Genomic DNA, 23,536 nt, shown 5'->3' with positions numbered 1-23,536 from the left:
TCTAAGAGGCTGTTGCAGAGGTGCTGATCCGATCTGGGCCATGGGAAGGGGCCGGCTGTTGAGCTGAGGCCCTGAAAGTTAGATGAGAGTTAGACGACCCGAAGCAGGGGAAGGGAGAGGGAGTGAGAGTGCTCCTGGCGGAGGGAGCAGCAAGCGCAAAGGCCCTGAGACCCCTGAGCGCGTGGCACGTCCAGGAACTGGATGGAAGTTCCTGGGGTGGGGGTGGGGCAGGTGCAGAAGGCACCGGGCACTCAGGGCCTCGCAGGGCATGTGAGTGTGTGACATTGGCTGGTTATCTGGCTTGTGATTTTAAAAATTCACACTGGCATGTTCGTGGGGTAGGCCAGGCTGGACTATGATGGAGTCAGGGGCCCCCGAGAAGGGTGTTTACAGGTATCCCGGTGAGACATGGTGGCACCCGGGGCAAGCAATGCGACGGTGAGGATGGAGAAGAGAGACTGAATAGTCAGGGCCTGGTGGTTAGGGATGTGGGGCTGGGGTGGGGGCCGTCCGTCTCTGTCTTGGGCAGCTGAGCTCATGAAGCTTTTCAGAGGTTCAGATATTCAGTGCTATGGGGCATCCAAGGGCCCCAGAAAAGAAAGAGTCCCTAGCACTTGATGTGAGGCATCCAGGCGCTGCCAGAAGGGCAGAGGACCCCGGGTGCACAGCCACGAGCAGGCAGTGCCCCAGAGAGCCTAGGCCATACTCCAAGCAGCACCAGAAGTGGGACTGGAGGTCATGGCCAACGGCCTGGGGCTGCCACCCCCTAGAGAGCCTTCCTTTGACGCACGCAACCGTATCCCAGGAAGGAGCCCTGCCTGGCCCCTGGCTTCCTGGGATGCCAGGATGGGCGTGTCTCCCTTCACACAAAGGGGCAAGTGCCCAGGCCTGGCTTTAGCCTTTCTCTGGGGTCACCTCCCGACCCCACTCCCCACCTAAGGACAGCCTGGGCCCCCACGTGCCAAAGGCTCTTGTCTCATAGTGTTGGCAACCATGATTCCTCAGCTTATGCCCTGTGTGTCAGTACGGAATTGCACACAGCTGCAAGTAACAGAGACTGGAAATAACCAAGGCTTAAATAAAACAGACAGTTATTTCTCTCAAATTAAAGAAGTGCCAGGGGCAGGTCCAGGGCTGGTGTGATGACTCAGTGGTCATCAAGAACCCAGGTTCTTGTGTCTTTCTGCTCTTCCAGCCTTTATATATGGCTTCTGCTGCAAGCTTGCCTCACGGTGCAATATGGCTGCCATAGCTCCAACCATCACCTGCATGTTCCAGATAAGAAACCAGAGAGTTGGGAGTGGTAGCAAAAAGGGCACAGGCAAGCTTTCTGATCCCTTTTAAGGGGCTCTCCCAGCAGCTTAAATATGAATGCAATAATTTCTGTTTATATCTTTTGGGCTACCCCACCTGCAAAGAAGCCTGGGAAATGCAGCCTTTAACTTGCCTCCCAGCATAAAAGGAGGCATCTTCACTGTGGCAGGGTGGGAGGACAATGGGCAACCAGCAGTCTCCACCCCACTCTCCCGTCTGCCAAATGGCTGTAGTGCTAATGTCCCCTCCTTCTGGCCCCCCTTTCACCCTGGCAGGACAGTTGTCATGGCTGTCTGTGTACTGCCTGCCTCCTGCGTCCCTGCACCCAGCACCACAGCTGGCAGAGATGAGGAGTCATGGTGAGGTGTGTGAGGCTCCCCCAGCCCCTGGCACACAGCAGGTGCTCGTCCAGCGCGGGCTGCCTCCCCGGGCAGTCGCAGCGCCCAGGACATGACCTTTCCTTCTCCAGCACTTTCCAAGCCCTGAAGCCCAGCTCCTGTGTAGTGAGAATCAATTTAGAGGGCGGAGGCCCCCTGCCACGTGCTCTCTGGATCAATGGGGGCGGGCGTTCAGCCGATCGCTCTGGCCAGTGAGGGACCAGTGGCCCTGACCCTTCCCCGCAGAGGGCGTAGGGATCCCAGCCCCGCGGGAGGAGAGAAGTGGGGCCCAGTGAGGAACGTGGAGAGGCCTGACCTGTGGCTGACCAAGAAGGATGCTCTTGGGGGCCGGCTCCCAGGCACGGGGGCCTGACCCCGGCAGCCCGAGGGAGCACAGCCATGGCTCCCTCATGGAGCCCAGGGCTGAAGCCCCCAGAAAGGAGGCCTGCAGAGAGGCCCCTCGGAGCCACAAGCCGAGCCCCGCCTCAGGCCGGAACCCCCAGGGCCCACCGTCTCACCCCAGCTGGGCCGCACAGCCTGGCCAGCAGGAAACAAAGATGCCACCTGGCCCGCCACCCACCTCAGAGCCCCTGGGCACGGACAGCAGCACGGTTCCCGGCCCCCTCGCCCGCCTGGGCCGCCGACGGGAGGCCAGGCTGCCCTTCTCCCGGTTCCTGGATGAGGTCACGGTGCGGGTGCTGGACCCCGAGACCCTGGAAGCCTTCCGAGGGCCCAGAGGCCGCAGCCCGGAGCCCTCCCCAGATGAGCCAGCCCCAGGCCTGGTCCAGGAGCCCCTCTCAGGAGCTGCAGGCCCAGAGAAGACCCTGGCCCTGAACCCCCAGCTGCCCTCAGAGGCTCCAAGCCAGGCCACAGAGACCAATGAGCCTCACGGGAGCAACGGCAAGCCTGGAGGCCCAGCTGCCTCCCCGCAGAGGCCTCCGAGCAGGGTGAGTCTCAGCCGCAGCCCATCCCCCAGCAGGCAGCTGGACAGAGTCTGCGGTGGCCCTTCCCTCCTCCCCTGCCGGTCCCCGCCAGTTCTGGCTGACCCCATCCCAGTCCCCACATCACACCGCTCTCAGGATCACAGTCTTGGGAAAGACCTTGGGCACGAAAGAATGAATCTCTAAGATGAGCTTTCTGGCTCTGGGACAGGCAGGCTCTTTCTGGACTGAGTGTGCAGGGGGAAACAACAACGATAGCCATAATAATACCTCCCCCACTGGCAGAGCGCTTGGTGCTTTAACACGAGGTTTCAGATGATTATTCCTTTGAACTTTTGATGCCCAGACCCATCCACGTGACATAGGATATCGCAGTCTGGCCAGGCAGACAGGTGGGTCCACGTCCTTCCTAGCTGCCCATTGCATGGAGTTGGAAACTAGGACTCTGAGAAGTGACCGCTTGTCCCTGGGGAGTCTGGACTCGGACTAAGATCTTCATAGCTGAGTAGCCCCTCGGCACCCCCGCCACTCGCACACGCTCTGGCCTCAGACAGATGAGCAGAAAAATCCCAGGAGAGCTGCTCAGCTGGCCGGGGGGATCGGGTTGTGCAGAGCGTCAGCTTGGCAGCACCCACCTCGGCGCTGACCTTCCAGCTCCCGAACCATCTGTGCCCCCTGGGGCCAGGGTGGGTCCTGAGGGGCTCTGGGGGACATTAGCTGCTCACCCAGGCCCCTCCCACCATGGCCTCCCTGCAGGGAGAGGTCGTTTTAAAAACCAAATTCCATGTGGTATCGAGAACGGGTGCTGGCTGAGCGCTTCCCAGCATTGTGGCTTCAGTGCAGCCCCAGCTGTCAGGGCCACCCTTTGGCCCCCACGGGACAGGGGAGGTCACTAGAGGAAGCGGGGTTGGACACAGGCCGCCTTGGCCTCCCCCTCCCCCCTCTGCTCCTAGGCGCTTTTCTCCGGTGATTCGACCTGCCTTGTTTTCTTTTTCTTTTTGTTTTTTGTCTTTCTGCCTTTTCTAGGGCCGATCCCGCGTCACATGGAGGTTCCCAGGCTAGGAGTCGAATCAGAGCTGTAGCCACCAGCCTTTGCCAGAGCCACAGCAATGTGGGATCCGAGCCGCGTCTGTAACCTACACCACAGCTCATGGCAACACCAGATTCTTAACCCACTGAGCAAGGCCAGGCTCGAACCCGCAACCTCATGGTTCCTAGTCGGGTTCATTAACCACTGAGCCACAACAGGAACTCCTCGACCTGCCTTTTGGTCCAGGAAGAGCCCGGATGCAGCCTGGCTGGGGGGAGGGGAGCTCTGGGTATTCGAAGCCCACCAGCCTTTCCCCTGGGGTCTGCTGTGCTAGCTGGGCCTCGCTCAGCCAGGGAGCTCTCAGCTCTGGGTAGACTCGGCTCAAGGATCTGCTACCTGCTGTGTGATCCACCCAGGTCAGCCACTGGCTCTACACCCCCGTTTCCCTGGAAAGGCAGTGATGGCCATGACCTTTCTTCTCCTGGTCACAGGAAAAGCATCAGCAGGCACCCAATAAGCATCGTTTCCCCAGCCTCCTCCACCAGGGCCTGGCATCCTGGGCCCCCCTCTTCTCTGCTCTAGGCTCTGCACACAAAGCAGACCTCACTCTGGGGACCACTGGGTCCCAGGGGAGCCCCAGGACGCCCAGGCCTCTGGAGGATTCTATCTCGGGTTTCCTCGCACATACCTCCTGGGGCTGCCAAGCAGCACAGGGCCTCGGGGACCTGTGGGGCTCCTGAGCAGGTGCTGGGGGGTGGGGCTCTGTCCTGGGCCCTAGCCAGAATGTCCTTCCCAAGGACCTGGTGTTGGCTTCTTGAAGCGGGAGCTGGGAACCAGCCCCCACCCCACCGCAGCCTCATGTCACATGGTGAGCGTCTACCCTGGGCCCCGCGGCTCCAGCCTTGCGTCAAACACTCAAAATAAGCCGGTGAGACATCCTAGGATCAGACCCATTTCCCAGACCAGGAACTGAGGCTCAGAGAGCCGGGGCCCAGCAGGTCTCGGCAGGGCTGTGCCCCGGCTCAGTGGACCACATTCCCCCAGGGTCTGGTGTGTGCGGTGAGCAGTTAGAGCTAATGGGTTGAAAGTGCCTGGGCACAGCAGGAATCCAGTCCCTAGGACGGGGACAGCCGTGAAGGGATGAGAATTGTCCCTTCACCACGTCCCGCCTGTCCTCCTGGCACTGACAGTTCCCGGGGCGAAAGTTGAGCTTTGGGCAGGCAGGGCAGACCCCCGCTTCCTGTCACCAGTCCGAAAGCCCTTCCTCAAGGACGATGCCTGGAGCCCGCCTTGAACCACCACAGGGAGGAAGCCACAGAGCCAGGGGGCTTGAGCTTTAGTTCTGCTTCTGTCCCTTCTGGCTGAGTGGTCATGGGGGACTCTGATCCCCTCTGCATTGCCCAGTCAACAAGAAGCCACTGCAGATGGCCTCCGGGACCTCCAGCTGTCCCTGTCACAGACCTGGTAGCAAAGGCTCAAGCCAGCAAAAGAGGCAGAAGAGAGCAGGGCAGGGTCACAGGAGGAGAGGCGGGCCGGGGACTCCGAAGCGGCCTCGGTGGCGTCGTGACAAGACCCTGGGTCCCAGGTCTGGAAGTCCCCAGAGAATCACTGGGACACTGTCTGTCCGAGGGGCTCTCCCGAGGGACCTCCAGCAGGCCCCTCGGCCCTCTAGCCCCAGGCCCCCCCTCTGTGGGGCAGGCGTAAGGTGTGCAGGCGCCTCCCCCAGGGGAGGACCCCGAGGCGCCTCTGGGGGGGCAGCTGCTTCCCTGCTCCCCAACCGTTGCCACGTGGGAATGTGGGCCGGATTGCCAGATCTTCCAAAATTTCAGTAGAAGCCAAAAATATGGATTTTAAAATGTAAACTCTCCCAATTTTTAAACGTTGGCTCAAATGTTTAAAAAAAAAATTAAAACCCTCTTGCAGGCCAAATACAACATGCTGGTGGGCCAGATTTAGCTCAGGAGGCCAGTTTGCAGCCACGGGCCTAGTCCATCTGCACGGGCACCCTGGCCCTGCCGAGGCCCCGCAGGGCCCCAGGAGGTGGAGGGGTGGGGGCAGGGCACGGGGCACCTCTCCGCCTGCAGCGAGGTCCTCTAGGATCCCAAGGCGAAGGACATTCTTGGCCCCATCTGGAGACAGCCGCAAGCCAAGGTTGGGGTTCAAGTCCCCAACTTGCCCAGTGACCTGGGATCAGTACTTGCTCCTCCCCCATCCATCAGGCAAGGCGGGGAGAGCCTGCTGGCTCCCCTTGGTGTTCCCAGTAAGGTCCTGGGGCCAGACCCACTTGTGCCCAGCACAGGTGAGCCCTGTGGGGGATGCTGAGGTTCACGAGGCCGGCTGCCCACCCAGGACACAGTCTGTGACACCGCCGCTCTCCTCCCGCCTGCCCTTCACTGAGCTCGTGGTCTCCTGTGCTGGCCCCGCCCCCTCCCTGAACCCCCACCTGGCAGAGCCCCTCCTTCCCCTCCTCTGAGCTCCCCCCTTGGGTCGTCTCTTCCAGCGTCTCCGTCCGTGAGGGCCACTCGCAGTGTCTCATCGCCTGGACCCTCCTCTGAACTCCGAACCCATGTCCCCACCCCCTTGTCCATGTCCCCACTGGGAGGTCTGGACCTGAACCAGGATCGTCTCCCCACCACACCCCCTTCCGGCCACTCGGGCCCAAACCCATGTGGTGATGCTTCTTCCCATATCCCCCACCGTCTGTCCAGGCGTCGGAGCACCTCTCCCACCTCCACCCTGGCCCCCACTCACCTGGATTTGTGTGGGTACCTCCGGCTGGGCTCCTCGAACCCTGCACTCACCCTCCCCACCCCGTGTGACCTCAGCACAGCAGCCTGGGGACTACTCTTCTGCCCGGCCCGGTGGAGACTCTGACTTACTCAAGATAGAAGCCAAAGTCCTGACAGTGGCTCACAAGGCCCCCACCTGGGTCTCTGCTCCCCAAACTCAGGGCAGGAGGGCCACTGCCCTGACATCCCAGGTCATCCGCCTCCCCCAACTCCTGCAAGAATATCAGCATCCTGAGAGCAGAGAAGATGCTCCAGTCTAGTTTGTTTACTGCTGAGTCTCCTAGTACAAGGCACAGAGTGAATGTTTGTTGAATGAATGCAAGAAGGCAAGGAGTGGTGTAAGACGTCTTAGAAGGGGGTCCGCCCTGAGTGATGACGTTGAAAGGCTGGCTCTGAGGATCATCACCACCAACCCTGTCCCCAAGACAGTCCCCTCACACACACCTCTGCCTTGTCACTCAGAACATCTTTGGAAGATTTTTCATCTTTCCTAAATGAAGGATTGAGCTCAGAGAGGTTGAGAGTTTAGCCCAAGGTCACAGAGTTGCATAGGATGCCCAAGTCTCTGTCAGGGGGAGGTGAGCGGCCCCTGTCTTGGCCACACTGGGGTTGTCCCCTGGCCTCATGTCTGCTCTCTGTTCTCTTGGCTTCTTCCTCCCACCCCTTGGAGCACGAGGGAACAGGATAAGGAGGAAACCAATAGAGCTGGAGCTCGGAGTAGATCCAAGGAGCCCAGGGCGTTCCTGAGGGAGGGCAGGGACTGGCCCAGGGTCACAGGGTCAGTTGGAGGCAGAGGGGGCCGTCAGCACCCAGCAGCCCCCTTCCTGAGCTGCTCCTACTTCTCTTGTCAGTTTCGGGATCACAGGATTTGAGGGGAAAGAGGGGCCAGTGGAGGAGTCACGGAGCAGGACTGACCCCGGCAGAGCTCTGTGCGGATGTGCGCTGCCGGGTACCCAGTGGGCTCACATGCCACCATCCCTCCCTTCCCCACCCCCCGGCGTGGGATGGGCTTGGGGGAGGGGCATGGGTCGATGTGTATAAGTGATAGGGACCTTGAGAGCAGACCAGAGGCTGCTCGAGGTGGAGAGCAGATGCCACTGGCTGGGGATTAAGAGCAACTGCATTCATTCAGGCATTTGCTCATCGGAAGCCTCTGTGCCAGGCTCTAGGGAAAGATGCAGTGGCTGGAGCAGGAGGCTCTGCTGTCCACAGAGACAGGGGCAGGGCGGGGGGAGGCGAGTGACCAAGAAGCTTGAATCCAAAGGGACACGGCACAGTTGGAAATGGTGTGGTGGGGAGAGGGGCCACTTTCGCTGAGTGGTCAGTCAAGGGAGGCACCAGCCCTGCAAAGATCCAGGCAGAGGGGAGCAGTGCAAAGGCCCTGAGGCAGGAGTGAGCCAGGTGACTTGGGACCAGCAAGGTGGCCGGGGTGGCCACTGTGTGCCAGGGGACGTGGTCAGAGGGTGAGGAAGGGCCAAGGCGGTACTTATAGGCTCCTCATGGAGGCTCAGCATGTGGCACAGTGGCCTCCCTGCATGGCCCCTTGGGAGCACCGCCCAGCTGCTTTGGTCACCATGCCCAGGTACCACCGGGAGGACAGCAGCTTAGGAGGCAGCTCCCAACCTCCATGCTTCTGCACTGAAGCTGGAGGGGTTTGCCTCTTGGAGCCTCTGTTTTTGCATCTGTAGAATGGGGCTGTAAGGCCCAACCTCGCAAAGTCACTGTGAGCAGTAGAGGGGGTTGGCTTCCTGAACAGGGTCAGAGGCTGTGCTGGCAACGGAGCAGGCAACAACAGGGTGGACGGGCCTGTATCGGACCCTCCGGGTCTCCCAGGCCACAGGGAAAGGAAGCAGGAGGGAGGTAGCGGGGCTGCGGTGGTCTGCAGGGGGGCTCAGAACAGGGCTCAGGGGGTGGGGGGTGGGCATTCAGAGCAGCGGGGACCAGCGCCGGCAGAGACATGGGAGGGAGAGACAGCTGGCGGGCTGAGGCGGGAACGCATGGTGAGCCCCGTTTGGCTTGTGCGATGCGGGACGTAAAGATGGCCACTGGGCTGGACTAGCCAGAGGGGACAAGAGCAGAGGTCAGCGCAGACGGTGACAAGGTCACAGGTGCACTGCAGGAAGAGCTGTGGGGCAGTGAGTAGGGGGTGAACCGAGGTATAGACCATCCCTCTGAGAGCCCCCAAAGTGCCCACCTGTGTTCCCACCTACAGCAGGAGAGTTCTGGCAGGGGGGGGTCCCCTGCTATAGGGGCCAAATGGGGCCCTGAGGCTATTTTCTGCCCCATCATTTCACAATGGGGACCTTGGACTTCTCACAGGCCCCTCATAGTCATGGCCCCAGCACCCCCTGCTCCCCCGCCCCCCTTCTTTTAATAGAGACCCCACCTCTCACCTGAGACCCAGGCAGTGTCCCCCTTCTCCTCCGCCCAGCCCACCAGGCAGGCCTCTGCCAGCCTCGGGTGACTCTGAGCAACCACTTCGTGCTCCGGCCTGGGGTCCCCCTCCACAAGAGAGCATCTCCCAGGAACAGTCCCAGATCCCGTGGTTTTGAACTAGAGTCGAAAAGTAGAACGCGGGGCTCTGGCCCCACACCGAGACCATCACCAAAGGCACAGCACCTCCCCACAGGGCCGGCCCCACACAGCTGGGACTGCACTTGGCACAGGCGCCCAGAGCTTCTAGTGCCCCTCCCAACCCCTGGGCCAGGTGCCGCGTCAGCCCCGGGACACAGCTGGGAAAGACACAGGCCCTGCCCAGGGAGCACACATCTGTGGGGTGGCCCAAAGCCACCAACTCCGCTGGGTCTCCATGGAGGGCTGCCTGGAGGAGGCAGCCTTAAGTGTTGAGGGCAGTGGTTACCACACAGGCCCTGGGCCGGGGGAGAATTTGAGACTTGGTGGTACAATCAGAGCCAGACTTCAGGGTCTGGATTGGTGGAGGGAATGAAGGGGCTGCTGAGGTGCTGAGGCTGGGCCCCCCCGGCATTCCCTGTCAACTTTGTGCCCCACCCCACCTGCCCCCCACCCCTGCCACAGCCAAGTCAGCAGCCTCTCCCAGAGCCCCTTCCCGGGGGAGGAAATTCCCAGACAGGCCTTTTAGAAGAGCTGAACCATTCAATATCAATAATTAATGCTAGATTTTTATAATTAAATTTTAATACATTCTTATTAATTTTAGACAAACTCCCTGGCAGGTCATTCACTGTGAGTGATGGAGGCTACCAGAGCCCCAGGCAGGGCATCCCCCGCCTTTGGGTGGGCAGGGTCCCTAGGGTGTGGGGTCTAGGCCCAGCCGGGCTGGCTCTCCGAGCTCTGCTCTCCTGATCTGGGAAATGGGAGTGACTGCTTCCTGAGGAAGAGCTGGACCAGGCGCGGAGTGCGCAGGGCTGCTGGGTGGTGGTGTCATCGTCATCTCTGCTGTTCTGCTGCCGGGTGGCCTCCCAGGACCTGAGTCGCCGTTGCGTTGCTCAACCATTAGCCCCTGGAGGGCAGGGCTCTCACCTCATTTGCTGCCGCCTCCCCATCCCAAGAACTGAGCCCAGAGCTAATGAACGCGGAGGCACCGTGGGTGGATGATGGAACACTTGGACTTTTGGGGTTGAGGCTGACCCTCGCATCCCGGGGCTCCTCCCCCCCTGCGTTGGCCGGCTGGAGGCCAGGCCTGCTGGGTGCCCGGGGGTGCCCTGGAAGGACCAGGGCTCCAGCTGGAACTCACAGCCAGAAGAGAAGAGGCAGGAAAAGACACGCCACAGAGGTGTAGGATTCAAGCATGCATTGTCCGTGTTTATTGAGCGCCTGCTGTATGCTGGGATCTAGTATGCTGAGCGCGGTGATGGGAACCTGGGAAAGGTGGGCCTGGGTACATAGGGGGCGTCGGGGAGGTGTTGGCCAATCGGCCAGCTCTTTGTCTTGGGGGAGGAGGGTATATAGAGGGGTCTGGGCTCGTGGTCTCCGACAACTTTTAGAGCGTCAGAGACTGTGTCTGGCTGCCAATCCAGACGCCTTGGGGAGCCGCTCCTCTGAAATTCCTTCCCGCACGCACCCCAGACCCTCCGCAGTCCGTGATGCAGAAGGGCAATAGAGCGCCTCGCCGTGCTCCCTCTGCCCCCACCCCCAGCGTGCAGGTGAGGAAACTGAGGCCCGGGGAGTCTCGGGAGGGGCCTGATCGAGAACCCGGGGAGTTGGTGGCCGAGCCTGGAGGAGGCCCCCGGGCCGGGCCTTCCAGCTCGGCGCTGGCGGCCGGGCTGCGCCCTCGGCCGGCGGGGCGGTGGGGGAGGCGGCGTGGGGCCCGGACCGGAGCGGAGCGCGCTCCCGGCGGACGCGGCGGCGGCGCCCGGCGCGAGGGGCCGGGATGGGCGGTCATCAGTCTTCCCAGGTGTGTCGCTTGGTCCCTGGGCTCAGTCCCCCGTCCCCCTTTAAAGGTGGGCAAGGTACGGAAAGACGGGAAAAAGCCCCCGGGAGTGGCCTCTCCCTCCCTGCGCCCCCAGCTCCGCGCAGGAAGTGCGATCCCGCCCGGGCCGCTCGCAGTCCCTGTACTTCGCCGGCGCCCGCAGGGTTAACTGCAGCGGGTGGGCCCCCCGCCCGGCCCGCAGAGGGGCTGCTGGACTGCGCTGGGCTGGGCGGGGAGGGTCTCCAAGCCGCGCGCGTGTGGGTCTGCGCAAGCCCGGCAGGGAGCCCCGCCGGCGAGTCGGGTGCGCAAGGGTTAATCCCTTGGGCCCGGGAGGGGCGAGCCAGGCCCGGACCCCAGAAGCTGAGGGCAGCAGGGTCCCTGATAGAGGAGTCTGAGCTTTCGACTGCTAGCACCCTCGGATCGTGTGCGTATCAGGTTCTGCACTCCCTTACGGCCCCCAGTTGCCCGATTTGAACATTCTCCGACTCGAAAATTCTGCAATTCCGGGCTAGGCTTCCTCTGGGAGGGAGCGCGGGGCTGGAAGGGTTAACGGGCGGGGTGGGGCGAGGAGGGGGGAGAGCAGCGGGGGCCGCGGCCGCGGGAGAGTTGACGCGGCGGGGCCAAGTCCCCTCTCTTTCGGGCTTGCGCGTCTGGGATCGCCCCAGGCAGTGCAGTCCCGCGTCCCCGAGCCAGCCCCTTCCTCTCCCCGGGGGGCGTAACTCGGGTGCGTGGCGGCCCGAGCAGGCTCACCTGTTACTCGGCCGAGGCCCCACGCACCGCTGAGTCCCAGGGACCGCAGCCGGGGAGTATGGGCTGGGGGCGCGCGGGCCGGACTTTCCAACAACCGAGCCGCCCGGGGGTGCCCGGTCGCTGCGCCCGCCTGTGCCCGCGGTGCCCAGCTCCGCCCGGCGCGGCCGCGGAGCGCACGCCTCCTGCCTGCTGACCCTCTCGTTTGGTTTCTCGCAGGCCTCTGCCGCAGACATGGAGAAACTCAGGTGAGTGGAGCGTCTTCAGTGCCTCGGCTCCCGGGCCGGGGTCGGGGACAGGGGCGCCGGGGCGGGCGAGGGGAGAGGGCTGTGCCCGAGCGCATCCACGGCCCGCGGCTGCCCGGCGGGGCTGGCCGGGGCCGGGGTGCCTGTGTGTGATGCGTGTGTGAGTGCGCGCGTGGCTAGACAGTGGGAGCCCCGCGCGAGGGGTCCGCGGCCGGGCCGGGGCCAATGCGGCTGGGGGTGGGGGTGCGCCAGCCAGGGCCGGGCGGCCCGCGAGTGGGTCCCCGCGATCCCCCGTGCCCCGTCCTGGGCTCTCGATTGTCCCCCGGGACCCTCAGGGCTTCTGTTGCTGCAATTACGCACCCGATCACCGGGGCCCGCCGCCCCTCCCCACCCCCCAGCTGACACTTGCGGGGTTCTGAGCTTTTAAGTTATTGCTTCGTGGGGATGGGGGTGGGGGATGGAGTCCAAGCTGCTGGCCGAGGCGGTCGCGTCTTGGAGCCATTTTGGGGGAACCCCGCGACGGCATCGGGCATCCGGGGTGTGCCCCCCTCGGCCTCCCTCCCGGAGCTAAACTTTGAGCCTTTGCGGATTCCACCCGGCTCCCTTAGGGGCAGCCCCCCCGGGGGATCAATTGATCTGACTATTCACGATTTCCCTTGGCCACCCTGAGCCCCCCCCCCACTTTGGGAACAACCCTCCTGTTTTCCTTCCTGAGTCTGAGACGACGTAGCGTGGGCAGGAGGCCCAGCTTTGGGTGCTGGGTCTCAGGACTATCAACCCTGGTGCCTTGGTTGGGGGGGGGGTCTCTCCGGCCCCTCCCTCCACCTCCTCCCTGCCCCCCCAAGACCAGGATCCGCATCCCTGGGGAGGCAGCTAGGTAGCAGGTGCATCCATTGCCCAAGGGCGGGGCACCGACAGAGCCCCGCTTGTGGGGGGGGGGCAGGTCCCCGCAATGGGGGGAGGGGGGCTAGAACCCTCCTGGGTGACCCTCATTGCTGTGGATGAGTGCCCAGGTGGGAGCCCGGGGACAGGTGGGCTCATACAGAGGCCCCAGACTGGACATGAGAGCAGGGCCATCTTCTGGCCACCGAGCTGGAGTGCAGCCCTCCCCTGTGGGTCCCCCGGGGCCGAAACCCATTTGTCTTGGGGCCGGAGGAGAGGTCCAGTCTCTTAGGTCGTAGGACCTCAGACCCAAAGCCAGATGTCCATAGGCAGGTCCACCTTGTCATGGTCAAGGTCTAGATGGCATGATAAGGGCCAGAGAGGCAGCCCTGTCTCTGGCCACATAGATGAGCCCAGTCCTGAACCCAGAGCTCTAACCCCAGGCTAGAACGCTCCCTGCTACCCCTATTGGCTATTTTCTTGCCAGAACCCCCACCCGATTGGGGTCTCTGTGGGGGAGGGGTCACTACTTAGCTGGGACTTGAAAATAAAGGTAGCATCATGGGGCACCGTGAGACCAGCCTCTGGGGAGGGGGGGGGTCCCCTCCAGGATCCTCTTTCTCTTTCCCTCTCTCTCTATGCCCAGCCAAGGCTCTTGAGCACCTGCCCCTGTGCTCTGGACAGTAGAGACAGAGATATGGCCCCACCTGGCTAGGAGCACAGGTGAGCCAGGTGGGCAGTGGGCAGTCTCCTTCCGGGGGGGCGGGGGGCAGAGGGCTTCCCTGAGCTGAATCCTGAAGGCTAGTGGCAGTGGCTAGGACCCAGACTTTGGGGCTACACTGAGCCACATGGCCCCTCAGTGGAGGCAGAGCTCCGGAGTCCATGAGATTGGGGGTCCCGTGTGGCCAGGACCCAGCGTAGCCCCCCAGAACTGGGGAGCAGCCTGCCCTCCTCTCTCCTCTCCCTCTCACCTGGTTAGTGGTCTCAGAGCTGCCTCGAGGGCCTTTCTGAGCTATTCCTTCCCAGCCAGTGCTGGGGCTGCCCCTGTAGGGGTCTGGCCTGCATTTAGGGCCAGGGGTCCAGGACCAAGAGCCCCGAGGGATGTAGGGAACGTTGGTCAGCCTGGCCTCCCACAGAGTAGATCACAGGGTATGGGGTCCTCTGGTAAAGTCCTGACCTTCTCTGGGGCTCAGTTTCCTCATCTGTGAAGTGGGTACCCTCACCACCCCCACCCTGCAGGGCCTCACCGGGGACCTGGCCCACAGCAGGGCCCTCCGAACTACATGACCGTGGGTTCCTAGGCAGGTAAAGATTCATTTGTGGTCACAGCGAAGGTGGTCCCCTGAGCCAGGGTGCTGCCTCTTGCCCACATTGCAGGCTGGGCCTAGGAATCTGAATTGAGCTCCAAGAGGGCAGGCCCTTTGCCATCCAATATTTGCCCCCCCCACACACACACAGATATCCCTCCAGTGCCTGGTCTGGCCCATGGGAGGATCCAATAAATATTTGTTGAATGAGTGAAAGACTGTGTCATTGTGACCCTCAGTGGCTCCCTCTGTGGGCAGGCACAGAGCTGAGGCTCCCCCTGCCCTAGCCCCTCTGCCTGAGTCCCTCTCCTTGCCACCCCCCCCCCACTACAGCCCCACATCTGAGTCCGGAACTAGCTGTCATTTTCGTGCTCCTCCGCCTTTGCCCATTCTGTTCCCTCTACTCAGAATGCCCTTCCACCCACCTTCTTATCCACATGACAAACGAGTTGTCCTTCCTGTCATCTTTTCTCTGTGGCTTTTGTGACCCTCTTGTCCCTCACCCCCAAGTGGGCTCATTCTCCCTCTGTGTACCCGGTCCCACCCTGGCACTGAGGCAGGTCAGTTCTCCAGAACAGGGACCCAGGCTCCTCAGCACATCCTCCCAGGGGATCCCATGTTGGAGACACTGGCCCAGGGAATCAGGGAGGGCTTCCTGGAAGCAGAGAGCCTTGAGCCAGGGCTTAATGGATGACTAGGAGTTTGCAAGGAGGACAGACAGGAGGAGCCTTCCAAGAGGTGCAGAGTCCTGGGATAGCCTAAGGCAGCAAGGGTACATTCAGGGAGACCGGTGAGGGGTGGGGAGCTGAGGTCGGTGGGGTGTCCCCTGTCCTCCCGCCCAGATGGCAGCCCGGTGATCAGAGCCTGGGGTCGAGTTCTCCAGCCCACAGCACCTGGCGGGGGCTGGCCCACAGGAAGGCTCCCCCCTACCCCCCGGGGTCTGGCACCCTCGCCTCTGGCCTGATGTGTGCCCCCTGCCTCTCGCTCCCTCAGCTGTCCTGCCTCTGACGCTTGAAACACTCTTCTTGTCACCCTCAAATATTCGCAGATATTAGCGTGTCCGGGCTGGCTCTGCACGCGGAGCCGGCGGCGGCGGCGGCGGCGGCGGCGGCGGCGGCGGCGCCGCAGCTAATCCCCAAGTTAATCCCCCCCTCTGCACGGGGTCCCCCTGCCTTCGCGCCACCGTGGCCGCTTTGCCGCGTGCCTTTTAGCAAACCACGTCCTCTGAGTGAGCCTCAGTCCCCTCCTGGATCACATAGCAAAGTGGATCAGTCACCTTGCGTGGCACCTGGGACACCGAAGGTCCCCAGCAAACCCAGAGCTATTCCTATTCCCAGTCCACCCTCCCCCGCCCCCCTGCCTGCGGGATAATTTTTCAAAGTTGCGAATTGCGAGAGAAAAGACACATAGAGAAAAAGTCAGAAACCTCTGGGCAGTTTAGAGATTAACTTTCGGGTGACCATCACTCAGGTCAAGAAGCCCCCCCAAGAATGCTGCCGGCCCCCCAGGGCCCCCCCACCAGGACCCTTCCCGATCACAGCCCCCGGCCCCTCCCGGGAGGTGTCCAGGACCCCGGCTTTTGTAATAAGCGGTTGTCTGCTTTCTTCCCGGCTTGGCCGCCCAAGAGTATCCCTCACCGACTTCGTCTGGTTCTGCCTGGTCTGGAACTTCACATGCACGGTGTCTTTTAGCCTGTGCTTTTCAGGTTGGCTTTTTTTTTTTTTTTTTTTTTTTTCCGTCAAAACATCATGTTTTCGAGAGCGTCTGTCCGTAGCGTGTGTGGAGCTGTCCATGGCTGGTGTCTCGGGGACGGCGTTTGCGAGGGAAGTCGCTGCCATCTGTTTGTTCGCGGATGGACGTCCGGGCGCCTTCCAGCCTGGACCCCTGTGAATGAAGCGGCCCGGCCATCCCCGAGCAGGTGCTGGGGCACCTGCAGCGCTCCCGGGGGGACCCCGGGGCGGCAGGGCTGGAGCGCAGGCCCCGCGCCCGGGCGGGCGCTGCGAGCTGAGGCCACACCCTCCCCGCGGGAGCCGGACTTGCTGCAGCTCCGCCGCCGCCCCGGCTGGGCTGTCAGGCCGCAGGCTGGGAGCTGCTCCTCGGGGCAGCGAGCATCGCGCGGCCCTGCATTACCGCCCCTTTGGGCTTCCTCGTGTGTGACTTCTGTGTGTTTTTCCATCAAGTTGTCGCATTGATGTGGAGCTCTTCAGAGAGCCCTTGGCAGTCGCATGTGTGGCAAATGCACCTCCCGCTGGTTGCTCGTTTCTCCCTCTTTCAGCCGGTCCTCTGATGAACACAAGTTCCTAATTTTAATTCTGTTGATTTCCCTTGAATGTTTTAGGCTTTTACTTTGGATGAAAGCTTTTGGGGTCTTGTTTAAGAAACCCTTCTGATGTCATGAAGCTATGGGAAGCGATTTTGGGGTGCGGTTTTGAGGTTGGGGTCCTTTTTGTCATTGTTCTTTCTTTTTTTCTTTTTCTTTTTTTTTTTGCCTTTTTTTTTTTTTTTTTTTTTTTTTGCTTTTGGTTTAGTTCTGGCTTGGGGGTTTTGGTATGGGGTTGGTTTTTTTATTTTTTTTTTTGGCTTTTTTCCTATTTTTTATTTATTTATTTTTGTTTGTTTTTCCTGTTTGGGGCTTTCAAAATTGTTTTGTGTTTCTTGTTTTGGGTTTTTTGGTTTGGGGTTTTTAAAATTATTTTGTTTTTCTTGTTTGGTTTTTTGGTTTGGGGTAATTTTTTATTTTCTTGTTTTAGGGTTTGTAATTTTTTTCCTTTGGGGGTTTGGTTTGGAGGGTTTAAAATTTTTTGTTTTTCTTAAAATTTTTTTTTCTCTTTTTTTTTTTTTTTTTTTTGCTTTTCTTATTTGGGGAGGTTTTTTGAGGGGTTAACTTTTTCTTTTCTTGTTTTGGGGTTTTTTTGGTTTGGGGGTTTTAATTTTTTCTATTGTTTTGGGCGTTTGGTTTTTGGGGGTTTGGTTTAGGGGGTTTAAAATTTTTGTTTTTCTTGTCTTGGGGTTTTTTAGTTTGGGGATTTTTAATTTTTGTTTTTCTTGTATTTTCAAGATTTTTGAGGGGTTTTGAATCCTGAATTTTTTTGTTTTTCTTGTTTGGGGGTTATTTTTTGAGGGGGTTAATTTTTTGTTTTCCTTATTTTGGGATTTTTTTTTTTTTTTGGTTTGGGTTTTTAAATTTTTGTTTTTGGTATTTTGGAGATTTGTGGGGGGTGGGTTTTAATTTTTTTTTGTTTTTCTTGTTGGGGGGCTGGTTTTGGGGTTTTTTTAATTTTTTGTTTTTCTGGTATGGGTTTTTGGGGGGTTCTTTAAATTTTTTTCTGTTTTCTGGAGCTTTGGGCTTTTTTAAATTTTTTGGTTTTCTTGTTATAGGGGTTTTGAGGTTTAAATTGGGGGGGTTTGTATTTTGGAGCTTTGGGGGTTGAGTTTTTAAATTTTTTCTTGTTTCAGTTTTTTTTTGTTTTGGGTTTTTAATTTTTAATTTTTCTCGTTTTGGGGGTTTTTTGCTTTTCTTGTTTTGGGTTTTGGGGTTTTTTAATTTTTGTTTTTCTTGTTTGGGGTTCTGGGTTTTTTAAATTTGGGGGGCTTTTTGTATTTTGGAGATTTGGGTTTTTTTGAGTTTGTAATTTCTTGTTTTTCTTGTTTTTTGGAGTTTTTTTATGTTGGGAGTTTGTGGGTTTTTTGCTTTTTGTGGTTTTGTTTTTGTTTTTTGCTTTTTTGGTTTTTTTTGGCATTGGGGCTTTTGGTTTGTGTGGGGGGCTTGGGTGGGGGGTTGTATGTTTGTGTTTTTTCATATTGACACCCAAATGTTCAGGCCGTGCTCTTTGATTCATCTGTGTCACCAATATCTGTTGCAGTGCTGCCCATGCCTGATGCTGGTCTCCATGCTGGGGATACTATGGGGAGTGCCAGGCTGACGTCCCAGAGGTAGAGACAGACGGTTGTCAGGTGTCATCGCATAGATGGCAGATCACACTGACCGCACCTCCAAAGACTCTCCCTCACCCACTCCCCTCCAGCCACCAGGCCCCTGCTGTTTCCCAAGGACAGCGCAGGCTCCTGCCTCAGGGCCTTTGCACATGCCTTTCTTCTGTCTGGAATGTTCTTCCCCAGGACCACGGGACTCCCTGCCTCCCCTCCTCTCCCGTCTTTCTCAAACAGCATCCCTGGCGGGGGGAAGGGTGTCCTGACCACACACGGAGTTCACAGCCACAGCCCTTCCCCCCACCGCCTTGGTTTTCCAGCTGCCTGATCCCCACCTGACTCTCACTTTGTTTGTGTATCTTGTTTATTCTCGTCTCCCCCGACAACAGCGGCGCATTGCTGGTCCTCAGCACTTAGAGAACCGTCCCGTCCCGTGGGAGCTGCTCAGGAAATGCTTTTGAATGAGACTGACCTGCGGGGCACAGGGAGCAAGGGGGACGGGGAGCCGCTATCCCCACATTTCACGGTGCCCAGAGGGGGCACCCCACTCTGCCTCTCTAGAGGGGGTGTTGGGGAACACTCGTGCCCCCCACCTTGCTCTCTTGGCCCCTTGGGGGCGAGTGTTTTTATTTACTTATTTATTTTAATTACTCGCTGAGAGGCCCAGTGGAGGGGAGCCCTCGGGAGAGGGAGGTGTCTGGTGAGATGAGGAGGCAGGAGGAGCGTTGCTTCTGGCAGGGGCTCCGACGTGGACACTCTGCCTCACACAGTGGCTGAGCCCTGCCCTCCTGGGGCTCACGGCCTCCCAGCCGGGACGGATCACAGAAACAGGGGTCTGGAGAAACAGGCCTGTCCGGTCTCTGGGGTCAGGACAGCCATGGCCTCCCGGGGCAGCTGGACACCGCCCAGTGGGAGGAAGCCTCTCTGTGTGGGGCCAAAATTTGCAGCCCACTAGCCCAAGGATGCCCAGATAGGCAGGCCTCCTGCCCCCCTGAGGGCCACGCCAGTGCCCTTCCTGAAGCCTAGACTAGGATGCACTTCCGAGCCCTCCAGCCCCCACTGCCCCCCCCCACCGCAGGAGACCCAAAGCCCTTGTGTGGCACCCAGGGCCCCTTGCATGGCCACCTGAGCCCTGGGCCCAGCTGCTCCTGTGCCACCCCCTCCACTCTTTCCCCTCGGGGCCTCCCCTGACCCAGGAGTCTCCCTACCCTGGCCTCTGGGTTGTCATTGTTGACTGACTGGCACCACAGGCCAGGACCTACCAGCTCAAGAAGAGGTACCTCGGGGGCGGGGCTGGTTACCTGCTTGGACCCACCTGGCGCCTCCAGCACAGCTGCCAGTTGTCCCTTTTCCTCCAGACTTCCTGCTCCCTCCTCTTATCTCCTCCTCCCCACCCACCACCCCAGCAGGCCCAGCCCCTACCCCTCACTTCTAAACCTGATTCTTGTGGAGGAAGCCTTCTGGGCTAATTCTCACTAAGCCATGAATGACTACCTCGCTTTGATGTCTCTCTTTGGGAGACAGGGCTTATAAATGGACCCTCCATGTGGACTGTTCTCTTTTACCTTCTTCTGCCCTGCCCTTCAAGGTCTTCTGTCCCTCTGGCCCACTTGAGTCCCCACACCTCTGCCAAGGCTCTCTGATGAAGTGTGTGGGTAACAAGGTAGATTTGAATCCCAGGTCTGCCATGTACTGGCTGTGTGGCCCTGGGCAAGTTTCTGAATCACTCTGATTCTCTTTCTGCATCTATATAGATCATAGGCATTCCCTTGTGGCACAGCAGGTTAAGGATCTGGCATTGTCACTGCAGCGGCTCAGGTTGCTGCTGTGGTGTGGGTTCGACCCCTGGCCTGGGAACTTCCACATGTCTTGGGTGCAGCCAAAAATAAATGCAGGTCATAATCGTAGTACCTGATTTAGGTTGTCTTGAGAATGAACTCGTGGATGTGGAGCTTGGCACATGGCTAATGCTATAGGGGGTGGAAGGGTAGGTGGGGAGGGCAGGGCAGGGACCAGGGACCAAGGGCATCCTGGAGAGGTCCTGGGTTAGGGCAGGTCACGCTGCATCCCACAGTCCAGGGTCATCAATGAGCCTCCTGCAGTCCTGATTATCTCTTTGATCCCTAGAATTCCAGAAAACAGACCCTGCCACCGATCCAATTAAAGTGTGCCTGGGTCTGTTTGCAGCGGTGAGCCAGCACTGGGGTGGTCAAATTAGCGAAGCCAGCATGGGTTCCATGGCAGGTGGCAATGAAGCGCATCATCAAAGTATTGAATGGCAGCCCCTTCTCACCTGGGCTCCAGGGCAGGAGGACAGGTGCTAGAGGGTAATTTAGGAGCCTGGGGGGAGCTCCTTGCTAGGGGTAGGGGTAACCCAGTGGTTATTCCCCCCTCTCCTCCCCACCACACCCCCCTTACTCCCCAGCATTGACTCGTGCGGAGAGCAGGTATGGCCACAGGGCAGGGGAGGGGTCCAGGGCCAAAGTGTGTTTAGTCCTGCCCTCCAAGCCCCCCAGTCTAGAGGGGGAGATGAGAGCATGGATGACCAGCAGTGCTGGGAAAGTGGGGGCCAGGCCAGGGTGCCCCAACACAGCCAGGGCTCGCCTTGCCTCTCCTGAGGCAGCCCACCAGCCAGGCAGCCCCCAGCCCAAGCCTGCCACCACCGAGTCCCCCCGGCTGTGGAGCTCCCCTGGGGCTCCTGGTGCCTGGAGCGGGAGACCGGACACTTGACCTGCACTCAGGCCCTTCTGCTGGCTGACAGAGGCTGGGGCTTCAGCCACGCTCATCTCGGAGATACGCCCTGGCCGTGGCCATGAAGTCCTCACCTCCTGGCCGTGGCTGAGGCTGTGGCTCCTGCACAGATGGTCGACCTTCGTGGGAGCACATGACCCCTCCTGCAGGTGCTGGAGATGCTCCGCCCCAGAGGGTCCGTACCAGATAAAGTACAGCCTGCCCCGTGGAACTGAAACACATGGAAATCAATTTCACAGAGCAGCCGATACTTTATCAGGCTGCCTGAATTCAACACACAGCTAGATGCTTAGTTAGTGTAAGAGCATCCCTCTGCCATGTTTGGGACATAACGCTAAACCCTTCTTGTTGATCTGAAATTCACATTTCCCCCTCTCGAGTTCATTTCAGGGAGTTCAGTCCTTACGGAAATCAGAGGGCGACTTCTTTTGGCAGAGAGCCAGTCAAACAAAACCAAACCACAAAGCCCCAGACCTCAGAGGCGGGGAAAAGCCCGCAGCACAGGACACTGTAGAGGGGAATTGGGGTGGGGTCATCGGGAAGCCTGCAGCCTGTCGACCTGGGGTGGGCGCCTTCCCCTCTGAGCCTCAGTTTGCTCACCTATAAAGTGCATTCACTGGGTGTTTTTCATTCATTCAGCAAATGTTTACCGGGTCCTCCTGGTTGCCAGGCTGTGGCTGCAGGGGCTGAGGACATAGCAGGGAACAAAGCAGACAGAAAGCCCTGTCCTGTGAAGCTGCCACTCAATCGGTGGTGCGGGGGTGGGGTACAGGGAGAGGCTGAGGGTACATACAGGCCTGGCAGGGAAAGTGGGCAGGGGATGCCTGCGGAGCTCAGGGAAAGCCTCGCCAAGAAAGGTGCATTTGAAAGTTGAGTGAGGGAGGAGAGGAGCAGCCGTGGTATTAAATGGGAGATGGACTGGGCAGCAGAACAGCAAGTGCAAAGGCCCTGAGGCAAGACGGTGCTGAATGTGGCTGGAAGGTGAGGTCCTGGTGGCGATGGGGAAGGCACCTGCCTTGAGATGATCAGCCTGAACAGTGGGGTTGGACTCGAGTGAGGTAGGGGCTGTGGGGTGGGTTTTGAGCAGAGGAGGGGGCTGGATCTGACTTAGCCTTTGACAGTGACCCTCTGCCTGAAATCAGGTGAGCGCAGGAGCCAGAAGCCAGTGAGGAGGCTGTGCAGCAACAGAAGTCAGACTCAGGGTGGTAGGCAGTGCTGGAAAAACTGGAGGGTATATTCTGGAGGCAGAGCCAAGGAGCAAAGAAAGGAGCCAAGGGTGCCTCCAGGCTCAGGAGGGCATCGCCTTTCCAGAGGGGGGGAAGGCTGTGGATTTAGGGCCAGCGGAGTGGAGGACAGGTGGCCCTGCAGGTCCAGGCTGCCTGCAAGGTACCCAAGCAGAAGCAGCAGGGGTGTGAATGCCTGGCCGGGGGGACATAGATTGGGAAGTCCTCAGCAGAGCGATGGGCTTTGTGACCGGGGTTACTATGGGGGGAGCGCACCCAGAAAAGGAGAGAGGCCGGAGGCCCCGCAGTGTCAGGAGGTCAGGGAGACGAGGACCTGCCACGGAGGCAGCCCGCGAGGGCAGCCAGGTGCAGGTGGTGTTGGCAGGAGGAGGCGGGGCACGGCCATGTCCTTGGCCGCTAAGGGCTCAGGTCACGCGAGACCTGAGACGGGACCGGCAAGAGCTGGTTCACTAGCATGGGGGGGACCAGAGCCAGGTGGGTGCTGGTCCCAGCAGGACGGGAGCAGAGAACCGGGGTGGCACCTGCAGGGTCAGCAGAGGGTTTTCTCAATACGGGAGGCGCACCTGCATGTTGGAGTGAACAGGATGGGGAGGGAGGGAGAGATGGGTGGTTTGGGAGAAGGGGAGACTCGCTGGAGCCGCGCCTGGAGTGGGCGGAGGGGCTGCCTGGCGGGTTGTCTGTAGTAACAGGCGGGCAGATGCTGGTAGGTGGGGAGACCTGGTGGTGGCATCTGTGGAAGTTCCCTTTGGGTGGCTTCTTCTCCCCCCCCCCACCCCCAGCAGACAAGGAAGCGAGGTCATCCGCTGTGAATGGGGGGGGGGGGGGGAAGAAAGGATGATGTCATTTGCTAGGCAGGTGAGGGAGGAAACAGGGACTGGGCCCCAGCTCAGTCCGATGAGCAGAACGTGAGCCCTGTCACCAGCCGTGTGATTTCCTGTCTGTGGAGAGGTGGCCCTAACCGGAGTGGGCACGGCCCCCGTGTTAGTATAAAGAAGGCAAGGGGCGGGGGAGGGGGGGAGGTGACACAGTGAGGAGGAGGGGGGTGAGGGCCACGGGGAGCTGGGGGCTTTGATGGGGTGAGGGAGTGAGCTGGGAAGGGAGCAGGTGTCAGAAGTGGGATGGCTGAGGGGGCCCAGCATCCCTGAAGGAACAGTGGGGCATCACCATGGGCCTGGGGGCTCGGCTGGGGCCTTGTTCCCCTCCCCCACCCCCAAGCACTGCTGGGCCTCTGCGGCGTCACTGTCCCCATCGGAGTTCCAGCCAAGTACTCACTGTGCACGCTTCCACGCCACACAGCGCTGGGGCCCCACGCTCCTGCCTCTGCCAGTCTCCCCTCCCAGCCCTGAGCTCTGGAGGCCCTTTTGACTGGAAGGAGGTGACAGGGCCCTAAGCCGGGGGTCGGAGCCCTGGGTTTGGCCTGCCCTCACTCACATGTGACCCTTCAAGTCATATGGCTACTCAGAGCCCAAGTTCTTTGTCTACACCGCAGGTCTGGTGAGGACCCATGTAGACGGTGGTGAGTGTGGGGGGTGTCCAGGGTCTATGGCTCACTGTCCTAGGGGGCTCTGCTGTCCTGGGGGGCTCCACTC

General features: G+C 59.8%; 1 protein-coding gene across 13 annotated transcripts in view; it reads left to right on the top strand.

Moving 5' to 3' along the window:
• BEGAIN (brain enriched guanylate kinase associated) overlaps positions 1 to 23,536 on the top strand; it is a 44,873-nt gene that overhangs the window by 5,650 nt on the left and 15,687 nt on the right. For 2 of the 13 annotated variants that reach the window (XM_021099734.2, XM_021099731.2), the window contains exon 2: positions 11,808 to 11,836. In XM_021099734.2, coding sequence (XP_020955393.2) covers positions 11,808 to 11,836 — 29 coding nt within the window. Of the gene's footprint in view, positions 1 to 1,938; positions 2,639 to 9,648; positions 10,206 to 10,357; positions 10,576 to 10,732; positions 11,266 to 11,470; positions 11,566 to 11,807; positions 11,837 to 23,536 lie in introns of those variants that run through there. The other 11 variants (XM_084967064.1, XM_084967069.1, XM_021099730.2 and 8 more) reach the window with 11 other exon arrangements.

Source organism: Sus scrofa, chromosome 7 (genome assembly GCF_054392235.1).
Source record: "Sus scrofa isolate SSC_HxYL_T2T_F1_AM1 chromosome 7, Sscrofa_HxYL_maternal_Yorkshire_Landrace_v2.0, whole genome shotgun sequence".
NCBI classification, from domain to species: domain Eukaryota; kingdom Metazoa; phylum Chordata; class Mammalia; order Artiodactyla; family Suidae; genus Sus; species Sus scrofa.
Note: the sequence above shows the minus strand (reverse complement) of the source record. Positions and strands in the feature narration are given on the sequence as shown.